General features: G+C 46.3%; 1 protein-coding gene across 15 annotated transcripts in view; it reads right to left on the reverse strand.

The window, feature by feature from the left end:
* Positions 1-12,436, reverse strand: part of SVIL (supervillin) — a 233,436-nt gene that overhangs the window by 42,808 nt on the left and 178,192 nt on the right. For 9 of the 15 annotated variants that reach the window (XM_045812830.2, XM_045812832.2, XM_045812834.2 and 6 more), the window contains 3 exons: positions 4,716-4,845; positions 1,124-1,171; positions 507-584 (listed from right to left, as the gene is read on the reverse strand). In XM_045812830.2, coding sequence (XP_045668786.2) covers positions 507-584; positions 1,124-1,171; positions 4,716-4,845 — 256 coding nt within the window. The remainder of the gene's footprint in view (positions 1-506; positions 585-1,123; positions 1,172-4,715; positions 4,846-12,436) is intronic. The other 6 variants (XM_045812842.2, XM_045812841.2, XM_045812837.2 and 3 more) reach the window with 2 other exon arrangements.

Raw genomic sequence — 12,436 nt, forward strand, 5'->3', positions numbered from 1 at the left:
GTAGAGTTCAGATGGAGCGGAAGGGGCAGGGGTCTGTGGTTTCTCATCTCAGGACATCACTGCATCCCAGCTCCTGTCCCAAGAGCTGCTTCCTCGCTGTATCTTCCTCTCTGGCCCGTCTACACCCAACTGCCTCCACCACATCGTCCTTTAAGCAAGACAGCACTGCCTCTGAGCTCGAGCAGAACACTCTGGTGTGTCCCGTGGGCTCCTGACTTACCTTAGGACATAAAGCTCGGGCATTAAAAGGGGAAATCTTCCTCTTAAACCAGCTTCACGATGACAAGGTGAATGAATGCCATCAAGTCTACCTAAAAGTCTGTCCCATGGAAGTGATAACCTGTGGGACTGACTCTAAATATATAAAGAACTGACCACACACACGCTGACACACACGCACACATGCACTGAAATGCAGCAAAGGAGTTACTTCCCCAAATGAAACAAGTCATTCCCTACTGCTCAGAAATTGCAATGAGGCTTAAAATGTGTAGGCTTTTCCTCACCTGATTAATAGATACAAAAGACAGGTGTTTATGGGCAGCAGGAATAGCAGGAGAATAAGTAGAAGCGTATACAGGTTCCTACAGAGCAAAGCAAGAGGATTAGAGGTGAAAAGAGAAGGTTGATCAGAGCTGGGCAGGGGAGGGGTAGAGACAAAACCAAGATTTCTCCACCAGGATGTTAATTTACTCATTGCAATTTCAGCTCTCTTTTCAAGAGAGTCCTATTTGTTTGTTTTCTTAGAGGGCTGACAGAAATCCACACGAGCACAGGAAATAAACCCGAGTCCATTCTGTGCAGTAACTACATGAGTTAATGACCAGATTACCGCAATTTCTATGACATTCAGTTACAGAGAGGGGAACCGTGACATTCATCGACAGTTTCAGCATTTAACATAACATCTCTTAAAGTCTTTAAAGTTTGCCATTATATGATCAAAAACAAAAATTAAAGAAACAGGATAGCTCTCTTCCCTGGAGAGAGATGGCATCTTGCCTGGGGGTAAGAAACCAAACAGCGAGGGCTTAAAAGAGAACCACCAGTGATGAGAATTACACGTGGCGAGGTCGAATCGTGGCTATAACCCAGAGGACACCTATGTTAGAGTCAGGCTTACCCAAAGCAGATTAGAAATGGCACTATCATCTGCAAATCCTCCTTCTTCCTACAGGTTAAAACAAATAGGAAACATTGCAGAGTGCTGCAAGAGTAGGGTTGGGTTAGGGTGTCACAGTCATTTTCAAGGATTTTGTGCCCGGGGTTCAATTAGATGCATGCGCATGCTCACACGGTCCGGTAGCAAAAAACGCCATCAGTGGGATATAATCTTTGATTTGGAGGTCATACCATCAGCCTTTCTCTCCCTCCTCCCCAACTCTTAGAATGGACTCCTTTCTCCTGATTGGGATTTGGAAATGTCAATGTCAGCAATTAGAACGTGAATGTGGCAGATTTACCTTCGCTGAATTTTCAAAAACACGCTCTGGGACATCACCGAGCTCAGTCTGATTCACTGAGCTGATACTCCTGAGCACAGCTGGATATCAAATCCACATCTGTGACTCAGACAGAGAGCTGGGTTGTAATGGCAAACTCCATAAAGGGATCCTATTTCCTGGAAAAAGGCTAACATACTGGAAGATTATCTTAAACTGTATGGGAGTCATGACATGCCTTGATGTCAAACAGGCCAAAACGAGGTTGAAATGTAAAATAATTCCCTGGTACAAATGCATAAATGCAATTGAGTTGTAACAGAGAGACTCCCGCTTTGAAAACTTTGCTTCATTTTTCTCGCTCTCGCTCTCTGGATGGAATGAGTTGGCCTGGAGGGGACGGTGTGCAGATCGTGTACACATTCCAGACAGTGTGCACCCGGCCAAATCTACAAACCACATGGCCTTCCCATCTTCAGAACTAATTAGGTATGCTACGAAAGCAAAAATGCTGAAGTCAGGTTGGCCCTGCCCTGGACTAAACCGAGAACAGGAGAAAGAAGAGAGAAGAGAAGAGTGGCAAGGGGAGAGGAAGGGAGAGAGAAAGAACCCAGACTGGTTGTTATGGGAAATGAGAGAGTTGCCACATCAATGATTTGCACTCTGAAGCTCCAAATTGATTGGGGGGAATCAATTTGGAAAGCAGGGAACTGCTGTTAAGGGAGGTATTCTCTGAGACACGACTAGTCTTTTTGCAGGGAAAGGGAGGCTCTAACTTAGTTCCCCAAATCTATTCATGAGTCAGGAGGTACTTTCTTCCCAGGGAGGATCCGGAACGAGATGCCGGTTAGAGAGCCACACATGTGTTCTGTTTGGGGACAAAGTCTTTGATGGAAACGAGACCCTTACAGACTTTTCAGGGCATCCTTTAACATTTGTTTTTAATGTGGCCACCAGACAATCTAAAATTACTTATGCCGCTCACATTCTATTTTTATTGGACAGCGAGGGTATTCACAGGGGCGACGGACGTGATTTATGTACAGTCCTGTCTCTATTTCCTGCCTCCTCTGCATTCCCCCAGGCTGCAACTCATGGGGCTGCGCTTACACCACACAAAAGCTGGGAGGGCAAGCTGGAAAATGTTTGGCTACCACAGTTATGTGCCTTTGATGAATTCACTAACGCTGCCGGAAGTGATGCCCTGACTGTATAACCAGCTCTCGTCTTCTCTTGGTGGAAAAGATGGAAGGTTCCAGAGCTTGCTCCCCTTAGCAGAGCTCTCCATCAGCAAGTCTAGATCCAGCCCATGCAGCAAGATTCTATCTGCATGCACCACATGGCATGAATGTCCTTCTTTCTCTGGGGCAGCTTGCAGACACCCAGCAAGCAGCGGCGTCTCTCAAGCACTCCTTGGCTGTCGGGGGACCTTCTGAAGACAGATTAGGTTGAAGGCACCTCAGATCTGAGCCCAGCAAAGGTGTGACTGAAATATACTGGCAGCCCTTGGGAAGAAAAGAAGCCACGGGCTTATCAGGGGCCATGTGAAAACCACTTGACCTCAACAGAACTTGAGATTTCCCAATGTCTGCTACAAAAGCCCAAAATAGATCGGCTTATTTTAACTTCAAAGAGCTTACTGTCTCAGGCCGTCCTGAACTAGGTCACTAAGGAGGAGGAGGAGGAAGAGTGAGTTCATGATGGCTGCGGCATCTGCAGCATCCAGGAGCCCAGAGACAGGTCTGCACACTCAGGCCGCAGGCATGCTTAGAGCCCCGGCGCTTCCGTGGGCTGTGCTCCCCGCCACGGACAACTACAGTAACCACCTCACCCCTCCTGCCTTCTGAAAACCTTAGTCAAGCAGAAGGCAGTTCAGATCTCATCCTCTACTCACTGCTCAAATGAGCCCCCCGTCTCCTAAGGGGTAGGGCATGTATTCCATTCACTGTTTCCGAGGAACCTAGCTGGCTCTGTGCATGACGGCTGTGTCTAAATTTTCACCTGGCCATATGGCTTCTTTGCATCTTCCAAAATGACCAACAAGAGGTGAGTGTTAAAGTTATTGTTCAACCGATGATTTCGAGACCCTTTTAAATAAAGTGTGTGGGCAACAGGGATACATTGAGGGACCTGGGTTGTTTTTTTTCCACTTCAAGATGTCATTCTTGAAATCCAGATTTTGCACACATGCTTTTAAATATGCAGCTGGATTGGAGAACTTTACAAATGGCTGAAATTAAATGTCTTCAGTCATTATCTTTAATATCCTATATGTCTCAAAAAAGAAAATTCAAATTGTTGTCCCAATTTAACCTAAGAGGACACATAAGTACCATATCAAATAGGATCAGAATTCCCGCCTTAGCATCCTACATGGGCACCCCCCTTTCACGGGGGTTTCTGAATGCATAAAGGCCACCTTCACAATTCCTCTCTTCCACAGATGGTAAGCTGTTCTAGAACTCAAAGGGGTCCACATGATCATCCTGGTGGAACTGCTGGGTTTTTTTTATTTTTTTTCATTTCTGTTTGAAGACTTTTGACCCTAGAAGTTGGCCAGTGGATGTGTGACAGGTGGCCACTCTGTCCCCAGCCAGCACATGCATTAGCAAGCATAGGGCCAAGCCACAGGAAACTCACCAACAGCTTTGAGAGTGTGCACTGACTGGTCCAAAGTGGGTCATCATTACCTTAGTAATTTAACAACTCATCCGTACTTTGCTGATGAAACAGCTTGCCAGTATCGATAACAATGTATTACTTAATTTTATTTCAATTTGCAACATATTTTGCTCTCCATTCTCAACAACAGGCACACCTGCTCATTGTAAAACACACTCACAATCACGAAAATAAGTACTCACTGACCACACCCATGTCCTTGTTTCGTATGTTTCGGTTTTAAATCTCAGCAGAGGACATTCAAGTCCACATTTTATATGCATCTTATAAACTGCTTGTGGTCAATTAAAGATTTTCCCTATAATAATAACACTGCAGTGTCAGATTTCATTTTGGAAGGTTTTAAACCGAAGTACACACTTCAAAACGTAGGAACTTGCTTGCTTGATGCATTACCTACGCAGTGCTGTTAACACTGTGAGAACATCTCAAGACTTTGCCTTTTGATCAGTTTCGGCTGCTGTGAGACCATTGTGCAGTGTGTACCCAGGGCAAGACAGCGTGGGCATTAGTCAGGGCATGCTTGCCTGTCTGATGCACTTCCAAGCGTGATGTTAGTTGAATGCTTTTTCCTAACACGGAAAACATTACCTTCTTCTTGAGGGATTGTTCTGCTTCTTGTATGTGCAGGCTGCTGCTGACAGATGCCTTGCCATACTCCTGCTTTCTGATAAGTCTGTTCTTCCAATCTTCTTCACCACTCTTCTTCAACAGCGCTAATCTGGGGAGGAAACAGGCCAACCAAAAGAGGTTCAGCACCAAACTCCTCCTTGTAACAGAAGCGTAGTCTGTGTAAGTTAGTCTTTGGCCAAAACATGACCACAGCTACCTAATTTTAATCTTTCTGAGTTTCATTTATTCTGAAGAAAGTCATGTCTGGAAAATTAACATAAGCATCCCCTTTTCTAAGATGCCCCCTCCCCCAAATTTTAATGTTGATTGCAACGCAAAGCTGAAATCTGACTTGCCAGGTAAAGATGCATCATCATTCCACCAGGGGAGTAGCTCTGTTTCTTCCTTGCCCTTGAGCTGAGAACAAGGAGATAAGGGTAAACCATCCCCAGAGAAAAATGTCTCCTAATGACCCCTTCTGGTCACTCCATGAAATAACACTTAATGACTACAGCTGGGTGGAGAGTACTCCTTGGCAGAAAATTTAGCAGAAATGGGTTTAAAAACTTAAAGCTATAAAAAATGGACAGTCACTTAGTATCACAGCTTTCAAAAAAAAAAGGCAAAAGAAGATGTTTAAGATTTTCATCTCTCTATACTCTAAGCCCTGTTCTTTTCCTCCAAATGCACTTGGGCTCTCCAATCTATCTTAATACAGAAACTATTCTCTACAAACCCGATTTTAAAATGATTACTCCAACTTTCCTCCTGGGGAAAGCCACATACAAAAAAAGAATCTAATTAATTGAGATTTTTACCTAACCTACTTTGGTTCAACTCTGATGTGACTAGATACCAAGCCGCCTGGATGCCCCAGCCTGTGAAAGGCTGTTTTCGTGAGCTGCTCAGGCTCGCTCTCCTATGACGAATGAAGCAGTCTCAGGCACTGAAGTTGGACAAACACGGGAAAGATAAAAGGAAAAAAAAAGAGTGCTCATTAAACTCATTTGAGCTGCTTCTCAAACAATGTAAAGACTGGGGGGAAAAAGGGATTAGAACTCCTGTCCTCTCTGCCGAGCCTGCCTGGCTGGGTCTTTTAAACATCTTAGCGCATGTCCGTGAACGGTACACCGTAAAGCGGCACATCAGCTCTAGCTTGGCCGTGAACTCTGGTCCAGTAGCCTGGCATCCTTTCCTTGATGGTCATACTGGGAACTGGACTCCATGGTCTCTTAGGTCTCTTCTACTAATTTTCCTGACTCCGCTAATGAAAGTTTTTCTAAGCAAATAAAAAAACCAAACTTTGCAGTGCTTAAACAAGAATCTATTTCCATCTACAAATTTATACATAATCTACCTTAACTTGTCTATTCATTCAGTCAAATAATGGAAAGTAAGCAACGAAGGAAAGAACTCCCCCAAAGGGGCTAGAGCTTCAAACCCTGGACCTATCCCCTTCTCTTCCTTTTCCTTTCCTTCCTTTCCGCTATGTGACAGCAGATAAGAGCTCGCATGACCACTCTATAAAACGGATACAGTGCCACCTTCTCAGTCTGTGATATGGTGATTTATAATAAGAAGTATATACTAGGTTTTCATCACTTTTCCTGGCCTAGAACTGCTAAAACCCTTGGAATTTCCTAAGTGATGAGAATGGCAGAGGTGTCTTTATATTAATCAGGTGACTTTGGGGAGGCACTTAAGGGTAGGGACAGGTTGCCAGGAGAACCAACTGTGTGGTATGTGATTAGAGGGGCGAGACTTTCAGTCCCATCCCCTGACTTCTGGAGAGGACAGAGTGGCTGGCGGTTGAATCAATCACCAATGGCCAAGGATCTAATCAAGCATGCCTATGTAATGAGGTCTCCATAAATACCCAAAAGGATGGGGCTCAGAGAGCATGGAAGCTTCAGACCCTTTCTCCATACCTTACTCTATTCATGTCTTCCATCTCGTTGTTCCTGTGTTATATCCTTTATAATAAGCTTGAGATCTAGTAAGCAAAGCATTTGAGTTCTGGAGGATGCCCCAGTAAACCAAACCCAAGGAGCGGGTCCTTGGAGTCTCCAGTCCATAACTGACAGGGTGAAAGTCCAGGAGACAACCTGAACCTGCTTCTGGCATCTGAAGTGTGTGTGTGTGTGTGTGTGTGTGTGTGTGTGTGTGTGTGTGTGTGTGTGTGTGTTAGGGGACATTCTTACAGTCTGGAGCCCTTAGCCTGTGGGGTCTGATGCCATCTCCAAGTCGACAGTGTCAGAATTGAGTTGAATTGTAGGACTCCCAGCTGGTGTCAGGGACATGCTTGGTGGTGGAGGAAAAAAACCCACGTTGGCCATTTCAGTCAGTCCTAAGACAGGCCCCATTTGGCTAAAGGTTCCATGTAGTTCTACATCCTACAGCCTGTGATGTTTGACAGTACTCTGCATGCTACCGGGGCTAGTCCATGTACTTGACAACAAATTCTCAGTGCCTTCAGGTGTTTTCATCGGACTACATAATGATTTCTCTTTTCTCTAATTATTCTGAATGAGTCTGTTTTATTTGAATAAGAAAAAATAACCAAATAAAATCAAATAGTGAAAAAATAATTAGTATTTGCATAGGAGCTTTCAAAGTATCTAAAAATGACTTTAAAAAAGTGAGCATGCCAGTACGTTTACACCCAAATGAAGAAGTACTTCCAAAGCACCATCTTGGGAGAAGAGACGTCATCTCCCTGATATTCTCCTTGCAAACTGGTCTCAGAGCCAGCTTCTGTCTCTTACTTTACCTTTGATACAGACCAGGTCTTCATTGGCCAGCTACCTTTTTAACCAGATTTGATCCCAAGTGAGCTGAGAGAATCTAAAAAGTCAAATTCATCCTCATGAGTTGGGCTTATGGGAAATCCTCTGCTACAGTCTTTGAGGACGTTCTCAAAACAAAGCTCCCGGGTGTCCGGAACAATGAAAACATAACCCAAATAACCATATCGTTTCTTTGGTGGCTGCTCTGAGGAACGTAAACCTGACTTAGAAAAAAACGAACTGCGGGGGCGCCTGGGTGGCGCGGTCATCAAGCGTCTGCCTTCGGCTCAGGGCGTGATCCCAGCGTTATGGGATCGAGCCCCACATCAGGCTCCTCTGCTAGGAGCCTGCTTCTTCCTCTCCCACTCCCCCTGCTTGTGTTCCCTCTCTCGCTGGCTGTCTCTCTCTCTGTCAGATAAATAAATAAAATCTTAAAAAAAAAAACAACAAAAAAACGAACTGCGGAATCTACAATGACTTTATAGTCCACCTCATGCTCCACTGGTCTCGTGGAAACTGGAGACTGTTCTTGATGTGACAGAGGAGGCATGAGTGCACACGCAGGCCGAGGATTTCTCTGACCAAAGTCACACTGCGTGTCAGGGCGGCAGGGAGATGCGGTCCCCGGGCAGGGCTCCCCTGCCTCCCAGAGCGAGGCTTGTCTCTCTACATCAGTGTGTTAGCTGACCAGACACACTGTGTCCGAATGTTTTAGAAACTGCATAGTCTTCTGGCTTCCTTACAATGTTGTTTTTTCCCCCTGGGATGGCCTTCAAAGAATTCCTCCACTCCAAAAACCTCAAATCTTGCTTTTGGATGTGCTGGCAGGGTTGTCGTCAGGCACTTCCAGAGACTACAGGGTAAGCAGAATACCACGGAAGAATGGGTGGTTCAGCTTAGCCCACAGAGAACTGGGACCCTGCCCTAGCTTCCGGAGTACAAATGACAGCTAACTGAGAAACAACACACGCCGAAACGTACATGTCTTATTCCTGTCCCTTCAGATTTCCTACTTGGTGTTCGACGAGCCGGGGAGGGCAGGAGGCCTTTCCAACACATTCTCTCCTCCTGCGATCCCACGACCCTCCTGAGTCAAGGAGACCGCTGTGCGCTGGTGGGGGCCGAGGAGCAAAACGTCTGCTCCCACACACGACATAAATTCCTGCCTATGCAATTCACACAACTGTCGGCGCTTTTGACATCCGCCAAGTCCAAATACAGCTCTTTGCAGGGCTGCGATGTTGAGAGCCTGGGCATCTGCTTAACTGAGGCGGGGAACCCAGGGAGCAGCACTGGGTTAGCCTCTTAACCCCAAGGCCTGGCCCGGGGCCACCACGCTGGGTGCTTCCAAGGCCGCCCGGGGAAGCGTCTGCCTCTCTCGCCAGGGCCCACACTTTAAGCGGGGAACGCTGGCCTGACTCGGCTGTGTTCAGCCTGGTCTAAGAGGCCGGCCTGCTTAGAGCGGGTTCTGCTGGCTCACGGTCAGGGCTGGGTCAAATGTGGGACAGGCGAACCACGTGCCCCTAATCTTAAGTATGTTCTTTTTTTTCCTTCCCCCTTTAAAAATGCCCCTGTGTTTCCGAGAATCACCGGCACCACACCGATTTCAGATAGGACGGACCAGCACTGATGAGTACTCCCATCAGATCTCGGTCTTGGCTTGTTCGCAGGCCCCAGGAGCGAGCTCGTGTGTCTTCTAAATGAGGACACATCAAAGATCAGAGAAGAAAGACTCCGCTAGCCCTAATTCTTAGGTAAATCTGGAGGCCCTCTGGTGGCTGAAATCCTGAGCGAGAGCCTCCAGTCCCCGTGGGGGAAGCAAGGACACAGGCTCCGGCAGGTGGGGAATAGGCGAAGAGTGGGTGGAGGGGCATGCAGAGGCCAGAGGGGCCAGAGCGGGCCTCTGCGGAGCAGACCGCTACAGGCTGGCGAGGGCCACGGGGCGAGTTCTTCACCATCCTGGGAGCTCAACTAAGCCCTCGCACTCCACCAGTTTCCCAGTGAGAGGATGGCTTTGTTGCCTTCTTTAGGAACCTTCTCTTGAATACGACAGCATAGACGCAGATGTTTAGTAACTGTGGATAAGACTTCTAATAGCCTAGTATCCTTTTAAAGAGGTTCCAAAGGTCTTACCCCTCAAGAACACACAATTTATTCGACTTACAATATTTTTCAAAGAAGTACCCAAACAGGGGCAATTTAAACCCAAATCATTTAGGCAGGTATGAAACAGCTGATTTTTACTAATCCAGTGGGGAAGGCCGATGGTAGCCCGAGTGTTGTGCCAGTTATGGTTCCAACGTGACATTCTGGGTGTCAGAAAAGCTGAAGAAAGAAAAGGAGCCTTTACGTACGTTTCCTTGAACCTCCAGCCTACCCTAAAAGAGCAGCATACTGAAGATTTCCTGTAATTTCTTAGGTGTTACACACGTCTAAGTCCCAGGTATCAAGTACAAAACGGGGACAGCACTGCCTCCCTGTAAGGGCTGCCTTCAGCACTAAGTGACGTGGTCTGTGAGACATCCCAAGGGCGGGAGATGACCCCCGGAGCCCTCAGAACGGAGGACTCGACATGCCCACCTCTGGGGCAGAAAAGAGGAACATGTGTGAGACTGAGGAAGCCAGAACTGCAGCTTTCTAGAAATGATGAAGGAAATCTGCCAAGTTCAGTCTCTACCTCTTACTGAGTCTGATGTGAATGTGGAATTGGAAATAAGCCACGCAAAGAACACGTGAGTTGAGAATATTCATGCAGGAGGAGGGCGAATCTTTCTACGACCATCGTCTCGCTAGCCTTTCTGCCTTCGGCTCAGTTTCCTAGTTGGAACACAGGCGAGCTGCTAACAGACTGGTGTGAGCGTGCGGCAGTCCCACCCCAGCTACCAAGGGGAAGTTGGAGACCAGCACCTGGGGTTGGTCCCATTGCCCCCATGGGCCTTAGTGGCCCTTGGAACCAAACCCCTCCTTTGGTAAAATGGGGCAGGCAGAAGAAGTTAAAATAAGGTTTGAAAGTTCTATGTTATGGGGCGCCTGGGTGGCTCAGTTGGTTAAGCATCTGTATTCAGCTCAGGTCATGATCCTGGAGTCCTGGGATCAAGCTCCGTGTTGGGCTCCCTGCAGGTCAGGGAGTCTGCTTCTTCCTCCACCCTGCTCCTTCTCTCACTCATTCTCTCTCAAATAAATAAATTCTTTTAAAAAATAAAAAAATAAAAGTTCCATATTATATGTCACCTCGCAAAAGAAAAGGGAAAGCCCAGATAATATATGAAGAGCGTTCTTATTTTAAATAGGGCAAGCTCCATTCGTTCTTTCGGAACAGAAGGGAGGGATCAGAGCCCCACCTCAGGAAAAACAATCACAGATGGACCGTAAGATGGGAAGATCACCAGCGATATATTTTCTATTAGCATTACCTATGACGAGCATAGCTGCGAATAAACGATGAGAGACACTTCTCTTAGAAAATACATTGCCAGTGACCTTTCCCCCTTATCTTGATGGTACTTTTATTTGTATTTTGCTGAAAAATCAAAACCGTGAATCTTTACAGTCCGTCTGTGATTTTAAAAAAATATGTGTCTAAGAAAGTTCAACCTTTTTTTTAAAAGATTTTATTTATTTATTTGACAAAGAGAGAGACAGCCAGTGAAAGAGGGAACACAGCAGGGGGAGTGGGAGAGGAAGAAGCAGGCTCCCAGCGCAGGAGCCCGATGTGGGGCTCGATCCCAGAACGCCGGGATCACGCCCTGAGCCTAAGGCAGACGCTTAACGACTGCGCCACCCAGGCGCCCCCCCCAACCTTTTTTAAACATATATTTAAAAAAAACTCAACAGCTGAAGTATTCCTTCCTATCATGGTTCTCAACAGATTGGGGTCAGGAGTCTCCTGGAGAGCATGAGAAGTTCTGTCTCCCACCGGCCACAAGGTGTCTGTGCGCAACAGTCGATTTCAAACCCGCGTCCAGGCAGGTCACAGCAACCCTACGGCCACCCCTGAACTCCTCAGACCTCCGTGAGGCCGGGGTTAAGCTGCTGTGCCTTATGGCATTTCATTTTTTTTTAAAATGAGAACTCCACAAGTAGAATTAAAAATGCTTTCCGAAAGATACAGATAAACTCAAATTTACTAAAAACAGGCAGGTAAATTAAGAGTTACTGCATAGTGGATAGACACAAACCGTCTTCCTCAGAAGTCCTAAGTCCTAACAGACAGATTATACCCCAAGATGGGGAATCTCCTTTACGAGCCCGTGAAAGAAGGTATTTTGCACTGGTATTTTGCACTGGAATTTTACCCCAGGAATATTTTCTGATGTATAAAACACCTGAACTTATGTGTAAGTGACATTTGTCATTAATTCCCTTAAATGATGTCTCTTCCATCTCATCCAGCCAATTATCAGGAGTAGGATCTTTGGAATCAAACTCTCTCTGGGCCAGGTTTCGGTGGAGGAGGAATTCATGCCAGCACAGGCCAGACAGCTTCTCTGATTCAAGACCTCACTCTCATTTAGCTGATGGGGTAACATCAGCCCCTTCATCTAAGGCCCGGCCCGGCAGTCTCATCTACCGTGAATTTTGAACAAGTGAAGACAAAAGTAAGTAAGATTTAACAATCTTATTAATTTGTGGGTTGAGAAAGGCCCCATCTATCTAACCTTTTATGAATCATGCTCAAAAAACTTGGCTTGAAAAACAGAATGAAGAATTTTGATAGTGGTTTGATATATACTCTCAGTGCAAAACGTATCCAGAAAAATCAGAGTGGCCGCTGCCTGGCAGAGCAAGAGAGCTTCTGAGTGGCGAGAGGTGCTAAGGAAGGGTCCGGGTGGGCAGACTGGATGGTGGACACGGTTGTGCTGGTTACCCTGGAAAAGTACGAGATCTTTCTGCAGCCAGTCTTTTTATCGCTAT

The sequence above is a fragment of the Ursus americanus genome, chromosome 31 (assembly GCF_024610735.1).
Source record: "Ursus americanus isolate L20-20 chromosome 31, mUrsAme1.1.p, whole genome shotgun sequence".
NCBI classification, from domain to species: domain Eukaryota; kingdom Metazoa; phylum Chordata; class Mammalia; order Carnivora; family Ursidae; genus Ursus; species Ursus americanus.